The 18,878-nt window shown below is 39.5% G+C and overlaps 1 protein-coding gene across 6 annotated transcripts in view; it reads right to left on the bottom strand.

Moving 5' to 3' along the window:
• Positions 1–18,878, bottom strand: part of ZC3H13 (zinc finger CCCH-type containing 13) — a 42,029-nt gene that overhangs the window by 11,916 nt on the left and 11,235 nt on the right. The window contains exons 2-10 of one of the 6 annotated variants that reach the window (XM_033142788.1): positions 18,605–18,730; positions 16,608–16,717; positions 10,552–10,663; positions 6,069–6,177; positions 4,981–5,120; positions 4,626–4,783; positions 2,525–2,725; positions 1,617–1,787; positions 866–1,200 (exon numbers count right to left, since the gene is read on the bottom strand). In XM_033142788.1, the coding sequence (XP_032998679.1) occupies positions 866–1,200; positions 1,617–1,787; positions 2,525–2,725; positions 4,626–4,783; positions 4,981–5,120; positions 6,069–6,177; positions 10,552–10,663; positions 16,608–16,717; positions 18,605–18,721 (1,453 nt within the window). In that variant the 5' untranslated portion in view covers positions 18,722–18,730. Of the gene's footprint in view, positions 1–865; positions 1,201–1,616; positions 1,788–2,524; positions 2,726–4,625; positions 4,784–4,980; positions 5,121–6,068; positions 6,178–8,724; positions 8,818–10,551; positions 10,664–16,607; positions 16,718–18,604; positions 18,731–18,878 lie in introns of those variants that run through there. The other 5 variants (XM_033142786.1, XM_033142789.1, XM_033142790.1 and 2 more) reach the window with 5 other exon arrangements.

The following is an 18,878-nucleotide window of genomic DNA, read 5'->3' as shown; positions in this document are numbered from 1 at the left end:
CCTATGCTTCTTAAATGAAAAGTCACACAAACTCTCTCCCTCTCTTTTGGAGGGGGCTAGTGTATATTTTGTTCAATACTCCAGGCAAAGCTTGATATATATATCTAATGCAATCAATCAAGCTGTTGTGGCAAAACACATTTCAAACATATTTAAAAACAAAAAATACTGCATTCTATCTCCCTTATTCTGCAACACACTGAGCTCTGTTCACAGCAATTTTACATTATGGTTTCCAAAGATTGCTGATTTATGCAAAGTTTTGTTTTTGTTTTATCATTTTGCACCCATCCTGCTTCTCTTGTGCCACTTCAGAGAAGTCATTCTGAATCTGCTCAGGCTTTCACTAACGTGACTAATTTAGACCAATCAGCCTCCTATCTTTAACCAGTTACCAATACAAACAAAAAAGGGCTTTCTATTTATGCCATTCCTATTGAATTTCCACAGGAGCTTTTGCATATAGACAATTGCCAAAGGCTTTTGAAGAATCAGGGTATACAATGTACACTGATCACATGGTTGCTAACACTCTCAAATAATTCTAGAAAGATGATAAGTAACTTCCCTTTGCAGCAGCATATTTATTTTCTTCCTCAGCAAGCTCTTATATTCTAAAAGCTTTACTAATGCTTTATTATTAACTCCTGGGACAGGAGTTATATCAACAACCCCATTAACTTTTCTCAATAAGCTTGATGATGTTAGTAATGCTGTCTTTTGTAGTTAATATGACAGCCAGCAATTCAATATATGAGTTTAACAACTCTTGGGAGAAATAATGCCTGGCCTCTTGTAACTTTAAAAAATTGTTCTTACGGACTACAAATATAAAGTTTGCTTTTATTCTTATCCCTATTCATACCATCCCTCCTTTCGTGGCGTCGATCATGTGACTGTGAAATCCGTTCACGGTCATGCGACTGTGAAATCCGTTCACGATCATGCCGGCTTCTCTCTCGGACTGGTGAACGATGCCTTGAAGGGGTCTGTTTTTGCTGAGAAGGTGAGGTTCGGTGAGGATAAGGAGACGAGGAACGGCCTACAGGTGGGGAAGCGGTCCTTTTGTAAGAAGGAGAAGGAGTTCTTTTGTGACGTGGCGAAGGAGAACGTCTCTGAATGGAAGAACCTGACTGAGATGAGGAAGAGTGATGTCTTGAGGACACGGGAGAATGGTGATGAGTTGGTGGTGAGGCAGACCTGCAGACACAGAAATTGGGGGTGAATCTGTGGAATGAACATCCCGAGCCTTATACGACACCTTTTCAACTGATGAAAATGAATCCAATACAACTAGCCTAAATTTACAAAATATTTCTCTCTGATGCACGAAATAATATTTACAGATAATTTCATAACAATGCTGCCCGTCAGATTTGCAATTAGCTTACACTGTGACCAAAATGATAATGTTGCAGACTCAGAAAGGCAGGTAATTTTCTGACAATCATTTTATGCAAGAAATAATAACACCAATGTGAGATCCAAAGACAACCATAGTATGTAACGATATGATTTCAGATGTCATGTTCTACTTTGATCCTGAGTAACATGACGAATCCCAACAACTGGTTTTTAAAAACAAACAAACATATCTATATAAGTAATCATTCTACCTGCAAGATGGCGAAAGGGAATGTTTATGGCTGCTGGATTTAGCTGGAGCCCAAGATGTTTGCCTTTTCCTTGTGGTAGGAGAATATTCTCTTGAAGGAGAAGAATTGCTACCAGACTGTTCTTCTGGACTAGGCGAACGTCTCTGCCTATGAGAACTTTCTGAGGGATCTCTGAGGAATTTACAAACAGCAACAGGTACATGGTATCAACGACACAAAGACTGCTTGCGGCTTTGGTCAGCATCTCTTTGGATAGAGATGAACTTGCACCCTTCTCAGAGCTTTCTGCAGTCCTTTGATAATGCACTGGTGAGAGCTGTTAGACCTGGCAGTTGCTATTCATTTTGCTATTCAGTTTCGGGGATGGTGGCACTAAGTAGCTGCTGGCAACCTCCTGAAAATGTTCTCCCTCTGAGGTCCTCCAAGTCCCACTATGCCAACCACCTGTGGGCCACCCAAGGTTTAGTGTCATCAGTACAGTGATATCCTAGCTGATGAGACCAAGGTCTGGTATTTTTGCTGCTCTCTCGAAGCTTGGCCACCACGGGAGACTATGAACAAGCTAAGTGAAGCTCTATTCCCATCCAACTGTAAATAAAGAAGGGAACCAGGAAGAAATGCCATATGTGCTGCAAATGGGCATCAGTTAGCTAAGGTGGGCCCTGCTGAAGACTGCCTTCCATTTCTGGATTTCAGGTGTTGTTTGCTCACTTTCAGATCGCAACAAGGAAGTTCCAAGACTTGTAGTGTATCATGTGAGCAGGAAAAGGTAAGCAGAGTACAAATCAAAAGCCTTCAGTGGTGGCAAGCTGGACATAAACCCTTGAGTGTTTAGTAGTCTACGAATTACGGATGTAGCAAAACTAGACAAACAACTATACACAAACATTAAAAAATACTGCAATCACCTTTGTTTCTCTTTTTTCTCTTTATTGTGTCTTTCAAAGTCACGGCCTCTCTCTTTCACCTCCCTTGGCTTCTCTTCTAACCGCTCTTTAGCTTTGTGTTTCTCTTTATGTTTCTTTCCTTGTGCCGCGTCTTCTTGTATTGGCGGTGGAGGACTGGGCGTACGAGGACCTTTCTTTTTACTGTGGTTGTTTTTCGAACTCCTAAAAACAGGTTGAGAAAACAAGTGTTGGAAGGGTTAATCGGTGTGCCTTTTAATCACAAAATGCTACCTGAACTAGAGCTGCACTCCAAAAGGCTGGGGGAAAGTTACCTAAAGTTTCAAAACAACTACCACCACCACCACCACCACATATTCTCACTCCAAGTCTGCCGTAGCCATTGAAAGGATGGAATGCTGCTCACAATGGGTTGCTCTACAGCGAAAGCTGTTTCTTGGCATCAACTTGCCACACGTGATTGAGGCTAATCCATCTGGTGAATCTGAGCACACAAAAGCTTGTCCAGGGCCACCAAGAAGTTGCTGCAGTTGCACAGAGATTCTGCACTGGTATTGCAGCTAAAAACTGAGTAATAATTTAAGTAGTTATTGAGTGATTGTTCCTTTACTGAAGGTACATATTCAAATTGGAACAGAATCAAGTACAGTGGTACCTCCGGTTGCGAACGGGATCCGTTTGGGAGGTCCAGCTGCATCCTGAGGATTTCGCAACCGGAGGACCGCTTCTGTGCATGCGACGAAACCTGGAAAAATACTTCCAGGTTTGCCGTGTCCGCATCCTGAAGTTTACGTATCCAGAGGGATACATAAGCAGAGGTACGACTGTAAAGAGTAACAAAGTATTGTTTTAAAGAAAAGAAACAGACAGCATACCAGATTTGATTAATAATAATAATAATAATAATAATAATAATAATAATAATTTATATCCCGCCCATCTGGCTGGGTTTCCCCAGCCACTCTGGGCAGCTTACAACATATATAAAAACACAACAAAACATCAAACTTTTTTTTTTTAATAAAAAAATTATCCTATACAAGCGTCAAACAAACCAACAGAAACCAATAACAGAAACCAATAAATCAACAGAATCCAATAATGATAACAAAAAATAATAAAAAGTTTAGTTACACTCAATTAAAATAACCGCCTACCCCAACTAAACATTTAACCAACACCAACCCAACAAAAACAAAACAGGAACCAAAATTAGAACCATTTAAAACATTTGAAAACATTTTAGACATTTACCCCAACCCAAGAGTTGATTATTTACATTTCATCATTGTTCAAAAAGATCATAAAGCAGATTAAGATACACAAACATCAATCCATTAGATTACATAATTATCCCAAGTCATCTCTAACGTTTTGTTTATAATTCCCAACATTTCTTTCCTTTGAAGGCAAGAGAAATTGTTTTATTTTTACGAATAATTTTTATTTATTTCTCATGAACTGTTTAAACAACAGTTGACATGAAACTTGGTTTTGTTACTTCATCCTTGGTTAAGAACCGTGAAATGACCATTTAAACTGCTGAGAGAAATCTCAACCCATTGAGCATCTGCAGGAAGACCTGTTTGCCACCTTGCAAGCAGCAAGGTTTGAGGTGGCGAAGTTGCTTTAAACATGATTTGGTTGGTGCAGACAATGAAAACCACACTTTGCGAACACACTGCAAAGCAGGGTTCTGTAGCTTGGTTTGCAGTCAATCTTAATTATGGCTGAGATTCTAGGAATAATTCTTAACTTTGGATCAAGAAAATGAACTATGCTTGCATGTTATGTCAGCAGAAGGTCATCCCATTCTATCCACAACATTTACAACAATTCAAGGTATTTTATTACTGCACATGTTATTTGAAGCTTCACAAATTTCAAATTACATAAATATTATATATTCATGTCATAAAAATGATATACCACTTGATTGTAGAAAAAAAACACAAAGCATTTCCCCCCTCTAATACACTAACTCAGGGAGCTCCGGCTAAGATGAACAACCAGCACCATCCATCCCCTTAAACAAATTTTAGGCCACACAACCACTCAAGGAATAACACACATTTTCTTTTACCAAACACGTATATATACTAACCTCTGTTGGTCCAAGAGGGGTGAAGAAACTGCAGAAGTCTTTTTCTCCCTCTTAGCGGTTGAGGAGGAAGATTTGGGGCTTGATCGCAGTTTTGGAGATTTGCTAGATTTTCTTGGAGAAGGTGAGGATAATTTTGACCCAACAGCCTCTGGAGAAATCTTAACAGAGTGAAACAATAAATTTGTTAATGCCCCAATTTGTTTTACATTGCTACAAGTCCACTGTGCGTAGCGCACAGTGTATGCCATTATAAGCAACAGATGCGTCACTAATTACTATTATCCTAAAGGCTTGTTCAAATCTTAATTCTTAAACTTTTATTGGCTGTGTGGTGTTTTGTTTTTGAGATACAAACCTCCTTTTTAATTACTATCTCTTCCCTTTTCTCCATGTTTTCTTCTTCAAGCTTCATTAACTCTCTCTGGATCTTCTGGCGCTTCATTTCCAAAGACAGTTCGTGGTCATAATCGTAGTTAACGTCTCCGTTATCAGAATCTTATTAAAGCAAACAAAAGAAGTCAGTGAAATGTTATCCCTGACATTCTCTATATTAAAAACATGTCAACTATAGGATGACTATTATTTAATGCAATCTTGGGTCCCCGGCTGTTGTTGGGACTACAACATCCCTGACTACTGGTCCTGCTAACTAGGGATGGTGGGAATTATAGTCCAACAACAGACCGGGGGCCCAAGTTTGAGGAACACTGATTTAATGGATATTAAGGTTCAGGGTGATCAACGTAACATTACTATAAATCAGAATGACACTGATTTTTAGAACTGGAATTATTCATTGATGTCAGTGGCCTAAACTATGTTACCCTGAAAGGTAATTCTTTAAATTACCTATTTTTAAATAATGCCTTCCCCAAAGAGCTCTGGGTAGCATAATTGGTTATTCATCTCACTTTTATCCTATGAGCAACACTGTCTTAGTCTAACACAAGGAGATTTAGACAGGGGAAAAGGTGGACAGAAAAATGCACCATCACCAATACTTCTCCACTCCATCAGAACTGCTTTTTCCTGTGCTAGAGGGACCGTTTCAACTATTATTAAATGTGCCTGTATAGAACACATTGCCTGATCATTCTGAAACCCTTATTGTTACATTCATTTCTTTTCTCTCTCCATTCAATGGTGATTTTTTTGGTCTCCCTTTGGACTCTGTTATGTAATCCTTCCGCAGTACATATTTTTACATGTATTTTGAAAAGAGAGATTTTAAAACTAGACAAACCAATACACTTTTCTTGCGTACCAAGTACCCAATCTTGTCTAGACTACTTTCTTATTTAAAAACTATTCAGGATTCAAAAGCTACTAAAAATAATTTTTTTTCAGGAGATATATTTATTAAGAATTCAAGTTCACTCCTTTGCAGTTCTCTCAGTTCATTTTTTTTTTTGCTCAATGAATCTAGTAGGCCATGGCACCTACCGTCTCTGTTTGTTTCCCAGTCGGGATTTTCTTCTTCACTTTCCGGAGTTCTCTCCTTGGTAATTTTAATATCTTCCTTCCCCCTGTGCCTCCCCCTGGAGGACTCTTTCTACAGAGGAAAACAAAACAGGCCTTTAGAACTGTGGGCAGTGTGTGTGTGATTGTTTTGTTTCTTACTATATTATGTGTTTTGTGTTTTTATATTATAAACTGCCCTGTGATCCTTGGATAAAAGGTGATACAGAAATTCAAATAAATAAATAGTAAGTTAGTTGATTTTTAAAAACAATAGTTGGAAGCAGGCACATTTAGCAGGGGTGGTGGGGATTTTTTCCTGCTTCATGACTCAAATTGCTTTTTTCGTGAAAACATTCAAGAAGGGTTTGCTTTTTCCAAGTTCCAGATATTTAAAAAAGAATAGGTTGAAAACTCAGACTTATACAACATACTCTTCCTTCTAGTATGCAGTGTGTGTCAAGGAATACTTACGAGGAGAACTCAAAAAAGAGAAAGGCTTAGTTCAGATATAATGCTTAGAATTCTAAAAGCAGGCACGAAGCTTGGGGATTGAACAATTAGGAAATAAAACAAAGCTGTTGATATTGGTTCTGAATGAAGAGTTTCCTTAGTGTCCAAATTCAGGAAACTGGTTGGTTCAAATGTCAGTTTATTCACAAATCAGGATATTAAAATATGGGTGGGATCCAACGAACTAGTTGTGCAAATGGAAGCCCACAAAAGGACCTCCGCTAGTGCAAACAGGGCTTCCCTCCCCTCACACACACCCTGAAACCAGCTCAGGAATTTCTGTGCTATCTCCTGTGGTGGGATTTCAGGACCTCAAAACAAAACTACTGAAATGTCAGCTGTCTGAAAAGCTCACTAGTCAGAAGGGTGCAAGTTACTCAGCCAGATGTCTGAAAATGTTAGAGCTTAATTTCCAGTAGGATTTGTCTGGGAGACAAAATACAGGCCTCAAAACAGAGAAGAGTAGCTACTGGATAGGTAGAAAGCAGGGGTGAGCTGAATCACTAAGGCAGCCCTGCAACGAGGGTGCTGGATGTAGAGATCTTATATCCACACCATTAATCCCTCGTGGGGATATACAGGTGAAACTGGGAAAAATTAGAATATTGTGGAAAAGCAATTGTTTTCATTAGCTACTGGAGTTTAATATATGAGATAGACTCATGACATGCAAAGCGAGATATGTCAAGCCTTTGCTTGTTATAATTGTTATAATTGTGATGATTATGGCGCACAGCTGATGAAAACCCCAAAGTTGAAATTGTTAATTTGGGGTTCTCATCAGCTGTACGCCATAATCATCACAATTATAACAAATAAAGGCTTGACATATCTCGCTTTGCATGTCATGAGTCTATCTCCTATATTAGTTTCACCTTTTAATTTGAATTACTGAAAGAAATGAACCTTTCCACGAGATTCTAATTTTTCAAGTTTCACCTGTAGATGCGGTGCAGGAAAGGGCCCGAGGATGTTAAGAGAACAGCTGTATCTTCATTTCCAATCCTTAATGTCTAAAACAACTGGAGGCTCCATTTTGCATTTACACACTCACCAGGTAAATGCTATTTACTCTTCAGGCCTATGTTTGCTTGCTAATTTATTTTACAAAGACCACGTTTTTAAAAAATGGCACAGTGTGATGAACAGCACGATATCAGCAATAACATTATGTTCATAAAACAAATACACCAGCAGAACAAATTAATACATCAGCATACTGTAGATGGATTGTTCCCTGGCAAATGCTAAGTTTTAAACAGCCACCCTATAAGACAGGTGCAATTATGCAAAGACCACAATGTTAATGGGGGGGGGGGAAGCATTGGCTTCAGGAAGACAAAACAACTCCCTCTAAAGTATATTTTAATCGAATAAACAAGAGGCAAGGTGGGGTGATATATTCCACAACCAAGTGGAAGAAGAAGATGCATTTCTGAATCTTTAACCTCCCCAAGTGCAAAAACTGTGCTCAGCTCCTTGGCAGGAAGGTACAGGTAAGAGATTCCCTTACCTGTCCCTCAAGCATGCTGCATTCATTACTACAGCGAACTGGACTAGGAGGTTTAATCTGCAAAAGGCTTGTCTCTTTGCCCTTTTTAAAACAGTCACCATCTTAAAAAGCCTGGGTCTTCAGCCTCCTCCTCTGAGCCAGAGACAGGCCTACTGATCCAGGGGGAAGGACCCAGTGTTTAGCTCTGAATGTGATAGGGCCAGAAACTGGGGTGTTGAATGGGGGAAATCAGGGGCGGGGAATGTTGTCCACTAACACACACACACCCAACACCCTTCTGCATGGCTATGAAATTTCAGGGATTGGTTAGGGAGAACGAGTAGGCTAAAAGCCAGATAATCATATACTGACTCTATCTTGTTGGCTGATCAGTACTGTGATGTCAAGCAATGTTCATAAACACTAAAACTGCTCAGGATTATTGATTTGCCATGCATGGTCATGGGTCGACAATCAGATTTTAAAATGTCCCATTTTCAGCCTAGTTACTGACCAGGGTGCCTTGGTTTATGTTTGGACCAATTGTCAGGGAACTAATACTTTCAATACCCTCATGGGTTAGTCAGCTCCAAGCATTTTAATATATACAAGTAATGATATAAACAAACCACTCACACGTGGAACCTGAAAATGAAGTTTTCCTTCCGAATCGACCAGTTATTCCATCCAAAATGCAAGATTTCCCCACACTGCTTCAATTTAGAACTTCTATAAACAATCCAATCAAGTGTTGTTACTTATGTCAGCCATTTCTTTTAAAAAGAAAAGCTGATTTATTGTTATGGGTTTGGGGGTCTTGACTGAGGCAAATGACTACAATTTTATCTGACAAAATCTGATGTGAAATTAGGGGACACACTAAAAAGCACTTGGGAGTTCTTCATGTCCTAGAGTCTCTCGCCATACTTGGAAATGTGACCTTCATGAGCATTTGACAGTGATGTGGAGCATTTTGCATTACTTTCCCTTGGTCAACCATATTTTAGGATCCTGAAAAGTATTTACATTCTGAACCATTGAAGTCTTAAGGTAGTGTCCAATGAGGTTGTCCCACTAGTGCAAGGATTTCCACCTCTGCCACATAACTTCTTCCCCCTGTGCCCACCCACAATCTGTTCCGGGAGTTCGCTCAACAGTGCGGAGCTCATTTGCGGTGGATGGGAGAGGGAGACGAAGTCCCACTGTACAGTCCTTGTGTTTTAATGGGATGACGTCACTGGGTACAATCCAATATTTGGGGCGGGATTAAGTTAACCCTTTGGAGAACTCATTTCATTTAAAATAATTAAGGCTGTTAAAAGGCAGCTTAAGAAGCCATTAGAAGAATGGTTTCTTAGAGAATCTGAAAAGCAACAGAAGCTTTATATCTCTCTTAAGCAATGCACATTCTAACTGGAGCTCTAAGCTACCAACGTGTCACAAGAAGTAAAGATTCCAGGCCCCATAAATCTATGTCTGTATAGACTGTATAAATATATCAGTTCTCAATTCTTGTACAAAGAAAGAAAAAAATGGATCTTTGTTCTGGTTTATATCCAATTTAGCACAGAGGGACCTTTCTCAAATAAACTACCATGACTTCCTTCTTGTAGTAAATACCACAGAAAATTGAAGACCGTGTTCTACTGAAACCCTAATGAGTTTAACTTGTATATATGCTGAAGCAATTTTGGCTAGGTTTTAATATATTAAACATACCATCTTTTTCAACTGGGCAGAGGTGAAAATCTTAAGGTGAGTTTTCACCACTGTTGTGCAAATGTTCCTTTGCACGAGGCTTTCTCATACCTTCCTCCAGTGGAGCTGAAAAAAAACTGCCCTGTGGTTTGGGGAATTGCTTGGAAAAGTCTGATGTAGCACACACAAAACTGGCAGAAACTGGGTCCAGGCTTCTTATGCAAGTGAGCTTCCAACCCTCAGGAGGTGATTGGTTGTCAGAGGAGGCAAGCTCAGTGGAGAAGAGAAGTGGAAAAATCCCTGTTATATGCACACATTTCTGCTCATGTATGTGTGCCAATCCATAATCTACATTGAGAAGTTAAGACCAAGATTTAAAAACAAAAACAAAAAACATTTAAGAAGTCCTACCTCTGGTGCGCCCAATGGCTTGGACTTGCTCAGTGGAATTTTTCCCTATGAATAGGAAAATCTCATGTTATGTCATAAACTGCTTTGCCCTATGTCAAAAGGGGTTTGTTTTCGGCATGGGCCAGGAAGGGACAGTGTGATGTGGTGGTGGTGTTTGAGAACATAAACACAACCCTGCTTGGGTATACAAAACTAGTTGTTAGGATCAATGGATCCTGACCAGGGAATTCTAAACACATCTTAGGTAACTGGGGTTAAGTGCAACACAGTGCTCGGTTTTGTTCCGCAATAGGAAATCCTGCATTCCAAAACAACTGAAGAAAGCTAGGAGATATATGAACATCCCATGCTCACCCTGACAGGAGAAGATTGCTCTTCTGTATTATGCTTCTGTGGTTCAGCTTCAATTTCTTGACGCTTATTCTTCATTCTTTCCCGAAGATCCCCTGTAGGCCTTTCGGGTGACCTATACAATATAGACAGAAAATATAACTGCTTCTACATCCTTTTTTAAAATACAGTTTACAGGTTTGAGACCTGCAGTTTTATAATACAGTTGTGCTTTGCCATCATGTTTCCTGTCTTCACTCAGCTCCTGCCATGTATTATGCAATACAATACAATACAATACAATTACCTCCAACCCTAAATAAATTGCCATTGGAGCTACGCAGTATGAAGGAGGCTTGCCTAACCCTTTTAAACAAGTTTAACTGTTGTTTGGGAATCGCATAGATAATCAAAAGGTATCAGCTAATCCAAGGAAGTTCCCTGCCCTGGAAAATCACCCCTTACCTAAAGGAAATAAAGTAAAAAGTTTGCCTAGAAGTTTCCTTATGTCTTCCAGTGTGTGTTAGCAATTCACTTTCATGAGTCCAAGTGCTTGATTAGGCTGAGATATAAATGCCATTCTACTGCAAACAACTGGCATTTTTTGTGGTCACCAACCTTTTTGGGCCATTGGGCACACTTGGAATTTTGAGAAAGTGCCCTGGCCACCAGCCCCAAGATGGCCACTGAGGGAGGGGTGTGGCATAACATAAAACGGCTGCAACATCTAAAAGAGCAGCAGAAGGGGCAGGGCTACACAAATGGCGCAGTCATGCCCCCACATCAACGGGCCGGAAATGCACCTCCATCAGCCCCCGCCACGTTCACTCACAGAGAAAATCCTGTTACGCCTCTCCTCTGTTCAGAACACACAGGAGGGGGGCTAGGTATTCAATCCTAGCATCCAATGAAATGCGAGCATGTTTAAGGGGGCATGCTCCATGTAAAAGAAGTCCAACCAGTGCAAACAAGAGCTAAGCAGGACAAGCAAGCTGTCTTTTGTGCACTGTGCGTATTTACTGAGATCAATCACAGGTGCCATACGGGGCTATGGTGGGCACACTGGCACCCATGGACACTGTCCTGGTAACCCTTTTTGTAGTTTTAAATAGTATTGTTCATAACAAGCTAACAATCTCCCAGCCTGCCCCAAGGGCAATTCAAAGTACATGATATATACAGAGCACCAGATCTACCATAACTTAATACAAGTAAACCACTGAAGGTTAACTCTGAACATAGTAGATCTTACTTGGAACCTTAACAAAATGAAGGAAATTCTAGATTAAAAACAACAACAAAAATCTATCAGCATGATTCCTGCATACTCTTAGCTGATCTGACATTTTCCCATGACTAGGATATGCCAAACTTTATCCAGTCACTGCTTTCCAACAACCAAATGAGCCATCTTGTAATTATGTGCAATAATGAATTCAGGAGCCATTAAGAGATAGTTTAAACTCCTCGTTATAATGCCTTTTAGATCAATAAAAAAGGAGGCACAAAAGCAAGCCAACTATAAACCAAGCACCCTAAAATGTGAATTATTTTCTGAAGACTATCTTACCAAAAGTTATGCAGCACTCTACCCCAGTATTCCTATGAAAATCTGAACAAGCCTAATGCAGATAAAGTTATGTGCAATATCCAGTTCTGTGGAGTGGGGTTGGGACATAAGAAGAAAAGCATGAAATTCCACTGAACTAGTGAAAGCTTTGAGGATGCTTGAAGTAGCTCTTACAATCCTGGTCACGTATATTAGGATCTCTGCATTTATTCTTCTTATAAGAATTATTGTGTTCATGTATAACAGACATGTCCAACAGGTAGGTCATGATCTATCGGTAGATCACTGGAAGTCTGTGGTAGATCACCGGTAGATCAGTGGCTCCCTCCAAAGAAGCTAAAAAACTTTGGCTCCCCTAAAAAACCTCAACATCTTTGCCACGCACCCCTAAAATGACCGGAACCCCCCAAAACAGGGCTTTCCTTCCTAAAAAGCTCAACGTCGCTTTCCTCTTCCCTAAAGAAGCTCAATAACTTTTACCTGAACCCCCCAAAACAGGGCTTTCCTTCCTAAAAAAAAACTCAACAACTTTGACCTGAACCCCCCAAAAGGGGGTAGATCACTGCCAGTTTTTAACTCTGTGAGTAGATTGCAGTCTCTTGGAAGTTGGCAACCCCTGATGTATAAGAAAGAGCCAGCTAATTTGAATACTGAATGTTGTTCGGATTTAGCTCATCTTAAAATCCTACAGAGGCAAACAGAGTCTTAAATCTGAAGAGGCTAAGGATTTAATTCAGCAGCAAATTCTAGAACCTTAGATGTCCCAACAATATTTATGCAAACAAGCTCCATTTCAATCTCCTAAAAGAGAATACTTATTTCATCCGTAAGTAACAGGTGCCTTCTGATGCTATGTCAAAAGGATTCTTTTTTATGATTTAAGTTCTAAAATAAAATATGAAATCACAAAAACCACATACCTAAAAATCTTGCAATTTTCCATATTCAATTTTTAACAAATCAAAATTAGAAGTAAAGAGCCTCAGGGATTGAGCTATAAAGGAAGCATATCTGGGGAATCAAAATTCATGATAAGAAATTCATTTCCACTTCCTCTTTATAAAAAATATATTCAAGTAATGTAGGAAAAGGTAAAGGACCCTGGACGGTTAAGTCCAGTCAAATTCAACTATGCAATGAAAGTTTTTCCAGATATCTGTAAGTTTAGAAGGTGTTGGATTACTTTAGTACTTTGTGTGAATTGAAAGTATCCGAGGCCATATTCTGCAATCCATAGAATAGCATGTTACTCTTTATTTATAAATTTACTCTCTTTAAGAAGTACTTGTTCATTCAAATAGAACCCTTATACAACTGCCTTAGAGCTGGTATGAAACTTGTAATTTGGGGGGAGGAATGAAAATGAGGACTGTACCCATATTGAACACTAAGTAATATACAGTACCTGGAAACACTATAAAATAGTCCAACCATCTCCTACATAGACAATGCTCAGTGCTTTCAGAGAGCTTTCTGTATAATTTATATGTTCTGAGAAGCAGGGTTTTTTTCAGCTGGAACTCACTGGAACTCAATACTAGCACCTCTCAAGGTGGGTGCCATTGCCATTATAAGAGAACAAGGGAGGCATTCATGGTGAGTTCTGACTCCTCTTTTTCTAGAAAAATAGCACTACTGAAAAGTATATTATTTTAGCCCCAGGGAAACAGTATTTTATACCTTGAACACACTTGCTTCAGATTTTTACACGCAAGTTAAGCAGTGAACTCCTACTGTGCAGTTACTGGGGGTATTTCCAAAGGCATTATGCCCTTCAGCAATAGTCCCAACAATTTCTTTTATCCAAAAGGAAATCTAGTCATGGCACAATCCTCCTCAAGAAATTGATATGCATCCCTTAGTACTTTCCTACATGCACACATCCACACATACTCTAAAATCACAAATAAGGTCTCAAAGTAACAAGTATCCAGTTTTAATTATTTCTTTAAAGGTTTATGGTTTATTCCAGCTCATAGTGGCTTTGGCTATGATTCTAAGAAAAACATTTTATTTGAATTGGAAACAGTTTTTTCTCGAAAGGAGTGGAACTTCCATGTAAATGGAGGGGCTATATGGATTTAATAAAACATGTGGTTTTCAGTAAGCGGAGTTGTTCAATGTTTGAAGGACAGCAACTGTCCTTTAATATATCTATGGTTGTGCTCCTCTACGTGCGATTCCCCTTGCCTTACATGTCTGCAGAGAACACCACTATAGAAATCTCAACTGTGCACGAAAGTCCTTGCTCTAACTTGACAAAACACAGTATTTTACAATATTATGCTTCCAGTCTAGAAGGTGAACAAGAGGGAGGAGAATTTGTACTGGAGAAGGGAGCCTGCAACCCTGCTCCTGATCTCTCAACCACTATTAAGAGATCATCAGTGTTACATCTGCACTTGGGATAGGTCCCCTTGCAAGTGTACAGAGAGCACAGAAATCTACTGGTTTCAAAGACTCTCCCTCTCTGCTAGTCTAGTAAGCATGTTTGTACAGGTACATGAAATTTATGAGTAACTATTTGGCAAAGCTACTTTGCGCGTACGCACAAACACACTTAAAAAACAAAACACTGATAAATACAAGAGACACATTTAGGTTATATTTAAAAGAAAATACAGTTTTATGTAACTAAATCAGATCCACAACAAAATGTGGCCTGGATTAATTAAATAATTTAGCACCCTACTCAGCCCTACTCTCTTTCCTCTCTCTGCCTGTCACTCCCATTTCAGGACTCTACTTTTCCACTCCCTGCCTATTTCATAGCTTTCATCCATTCCCTGTTCTCTGTCATCTCTCTGCTGTTACTGGTCTTGCTGCCACCTAAGAACATCTGCTCCCATCATCCCCCCTGCTTCCTTCCCGTAAGCTGCCCCTCTTTTCGAGCTCACCCCTGCTCCCTAGGCTCTTTCCCTCCCCCTTCATTTCTTGTTCTTCCATTGCCACTGTCCTCTCGGCTGTCTTCTCTTCTGAGCTCCTGTCATTTCAGCTTAACAGCAGCAGGAAGAATTACCGTATATACCGGCGTATAAGACGACTGGGCGTGTAAGACGACCCCCAACTTTTCCAGTTAAAATATAGAGTTTGAGATATACTCGACCACAGATTTTCCACCCGGCGTATAAGACGACCCCCAACTTTTGAGATGATTTTCCTGGATTAAAAAGTAGTCTTATACGCCAGAATATACTGTAAATGCCTCTCTGGGTTGCACATGCAATTGCTGTTCATTGCTCCATCCCTCTCCCTCATGTAACTACATGCATGCACAATCTTCCTGGGTTGGTTTTTTTTTATTTGCGGGGGGAGATTTGCCCCCTATGGTTTTGTAAAAATATTTAACAGCGCCTCGGGATTCACATTGGCTACAAGGCTGAAGGCATGCTGCGACGGAGTATATCAGTGATATATGGTCACTATGTATAATCAAAACTAGCAAATGAACTTACACGAAGATATCTACTATGGGGTGAGGAAATAATATTTTAATCTTCTGTTTGGTTTCGTTCTCCCTTCATCACTGGTGCCCTGAATCTATAATACCTATAGTGTAGTTGTTTGCTGGCTAAGTACATCTTAACATCTTTTAGTCTTCAATCAACAAAAGCATTTACAAATGGGAAGCAAGTCCTAATTGCAATTCCATGCTCGTGTAAGAGTAATAAATGTCAATCATAACCTTGTGCACATCACAGCTGTTCTTCATTCTCTGTGTCTCTTTTATAATAAAAAATAAATGATTCCTAAAAGCATCATGAGACGTATAATTTCTCAGCAATCGTGGACGTTGCAATCCTATACTTGTCTACCCAACTGCAGGTTCCACTGTGTTAAAAAAAGGCTTACTCCTAGGTAACTGTATATAGGATTAATTCTCCTACAGAAGATCTTTAACTGTACAGTATTCAGTCTTAATTGTAAATTAATTCCATATACTATATATTCAATCTTAAGCATTTTAGCTTAAAAAATGCTACATAAAGTGGAAACAGAGACAACTGTAGCTCTTCAAGAGTTACAAATCAAAACAATATTTTCACTTAAAGCAGTATTGTTAATCCTGCCTTCTGGTGGTAGAGACACAGTTATGAAAACACAGTTTTGGCACAAAGGTATGCTACATTGTGAATGTACAGTAAACCGTTTTACTGTCTAGCTAATAATAATGATTGTGGTGAAGTCATAGGTTGAGATTTTTAGTGTTGTATTAAGCAGCTACAATACAAAATTTGAGCAAATCAGAAGCTGCAGTAACATTATGCAACCATACATTTATTAGGTTTTCCATTCCCATTTGACATCAGGTAAAATTGTTCAAGCAAAAATTTATATGCAACAAGAACATTTTATCAATCTGAAGTTACACTCAAAAGGCAAGGCATAATCACACTTCCAAATTAATTGTATTTTTAATAAAGCCATATTGCTGCATTGTAAGTTTTAAAGAACTACAAGAAAACAGCTTTTGCAAGCATGTGAATATAAAGCTGAGTTCTTCATTTACCTTCTGTAACTGCTGCTAAAGCCTTTACCTCGTGGTGAAGGGCCATGTACGAATCTACATGTGTTCCCATAGAGGCAGTTGCCAGTCTTCAGCCAGTTACGGCACTGTGTCTAAGAGACAGACATTACTGGGTGAATTTCAAACTAATTTTGGAAGTACTGTTTGTGTGAAAATTCACAAAACAAATAATTCCACATATTATTCCCACCCAACAGTAACTTGATGAAAATCAATAGTCTTAGATCTGATAGTGCTCCTTTATGAGACTTTGGATTATCCCAAGACATTTCAAAATGCATTTTCATTAACTACACTGCCTCGCCACATCTCTTCACCAACTAAGGGTCAAAATCGCACTTTCCCTTGATACGTAATGCAAGTGAAGACATTTCTTTTCTCCAGGCCCTTAAATGGTTTTCGGCATTTTTAACAACCTTAGTTCATTTTATCAGCCAGTGTTTTAATATTGTTTATTGGTGTTGTTTAATCTGATAGGGATTTCTGCTTTTATATATGTGTCTGTGTGCACACGCACACTTGCAGGTTTGTTCTTAAGTTGTTGACTTAATGTAGTTTAGTCATGTTTTTGTACTCCGTATTTGTTTAGCTGTAAGCTACTTATCTCAACTAAATAGTAGGTGGCCTCATAACAGGCTTTTTAAATAGGTGACTCATAAATTTAATGTGTACTACCTCAGATGTGAAGTGTGCATGTAAACATTTTCTTGTGTGTGTGTCTCTTTTTTCTGATGACCAATCATCTACTTTAAAAGAAGCAAGTACAATTCATCCATGCACACATCACATCCTACAGGGTATGGGTACATTTTGAACAAAAAACAAAAATAAATAAACGGTCCTCAATATTTATAGCACTCAACAGATCTGAGCAAAATTGCAAATGGCACTGAGAACAAATTGCCATCTTGCCACACCCCACAGAAGGGTCCTTCAACCATTAACTCCCTGCATAATTCAGACCATAGGCCACAGGAATAAACAAAGTGCATTACATCAAGGGAACCTGCAGAAGAGGAATGTCTAAATCGTTGCAGCCATGAAGCCAAGCTGCACTAAACAGGGCAAGACAACACCACCACTACCTTAACATCTGCAGCCAATCTCACTTGGGGGGAAATGTATTCTCTATTCCACACACTGATACCATATCATGAATTCAAGTTATCCACAGATTCTCCCCAAGAAATATCCTAAGAGATTGCAAGCCAATTTGGATTTAGCATCCCTTGCTTAGTACAGTGGTGCCTCGCAAGACGAAATTAATTCGTTCTGCGAGTGCTGTCGTATAGCGAAAATTTCGTCTTGCGAAGCACCAACGGGGGAAGAGCAGTTTGACCGGGGGGGGGGGTCGCAAAAAAATTTCGTCTTGCAAGGCAAGCCCATTGGAAAATTCGTCTTGTGAGACAGCCTTTCGCTAGTGAATGCCTTTCGTCTAGCGAGTTTTTCATCTAGCGAGGCATTCGTCTAGCGAGGTACCAATGTATATCATAATTTATTAAGCTGGGGAGAGCATCACCTCCACATGACCACCCCCTCTTGTCGCATGGCAGCTTAAGTGTTGCAAATGGGATAGATTCTGGTTTAAGACTCTGATCCTAACATTAAACCCACAGTGCCCATTTTGGATGCAATGAGGACCTGTAAGCTAGTTTAATCAGGGCAGCAGCACCAAAGTTGGCACATGGCGAAATGAGCATGTGGGCCCAACACTCCTTCCCATCTCCCTGAACTGTATTTAGAAAGCCAACAATGTTACTTCAGAACATGGCTTTCTGTCCATTCCACCCAGCCTCATCTCTGGTCGTGCCATGCTCCAATGCCCCCAGCATAATAATCCACAAGGCATCCGACTGTAATAAGAAAGCCTTCATAAATGTAAACTCCCATAACTGAGGGAAGTGAAACACTGTTCCCAAACATGTCTGCTCTATGAGCGGAGGGGCTACATTAAATACAAATAATACTTTTCAACTCACCTCTGCAGTACTTCCAGTGCTGGGTCCAAGTCTTTCAAATACACTGGGTCTTCTGGATGTGCTATCAGATATGGTCTTGGTATTTTCCACTGTGACCTTCCTTCTAATTTTTGACATTTTGTACTACTTCAACCAAAAAAAAAAGCAACACTGTAAAATTCTCAAGCTGATCTATTGCAACTGAACTCATAGAAAAAAAATCATCTTCAGGAGTTTCTGCAGAAATCAAAGCAACAAATACTGGATTGTATTCAAGATGAATTATTTTTGATTT

Source organism: Lacerta agilis, chromosome 3 (assembly GCF_009819535.1).
Source record: "Lacerta agilis isolate rLacAgi1 chromosome 3, rLacAgi1.pri, whole genome shotgun sequence".
In the NCBI taxonomy this organism is placed as follows: domain Eukaryota; kingdom Metazoa; phylum Chordata; class Lepidosauria; order Squamata; family Lacertidae; genus Lacerta; species Lacerta agilis.
This window is presented reverse-complemented; position numbering and strand designations above follow the sequence as displayed.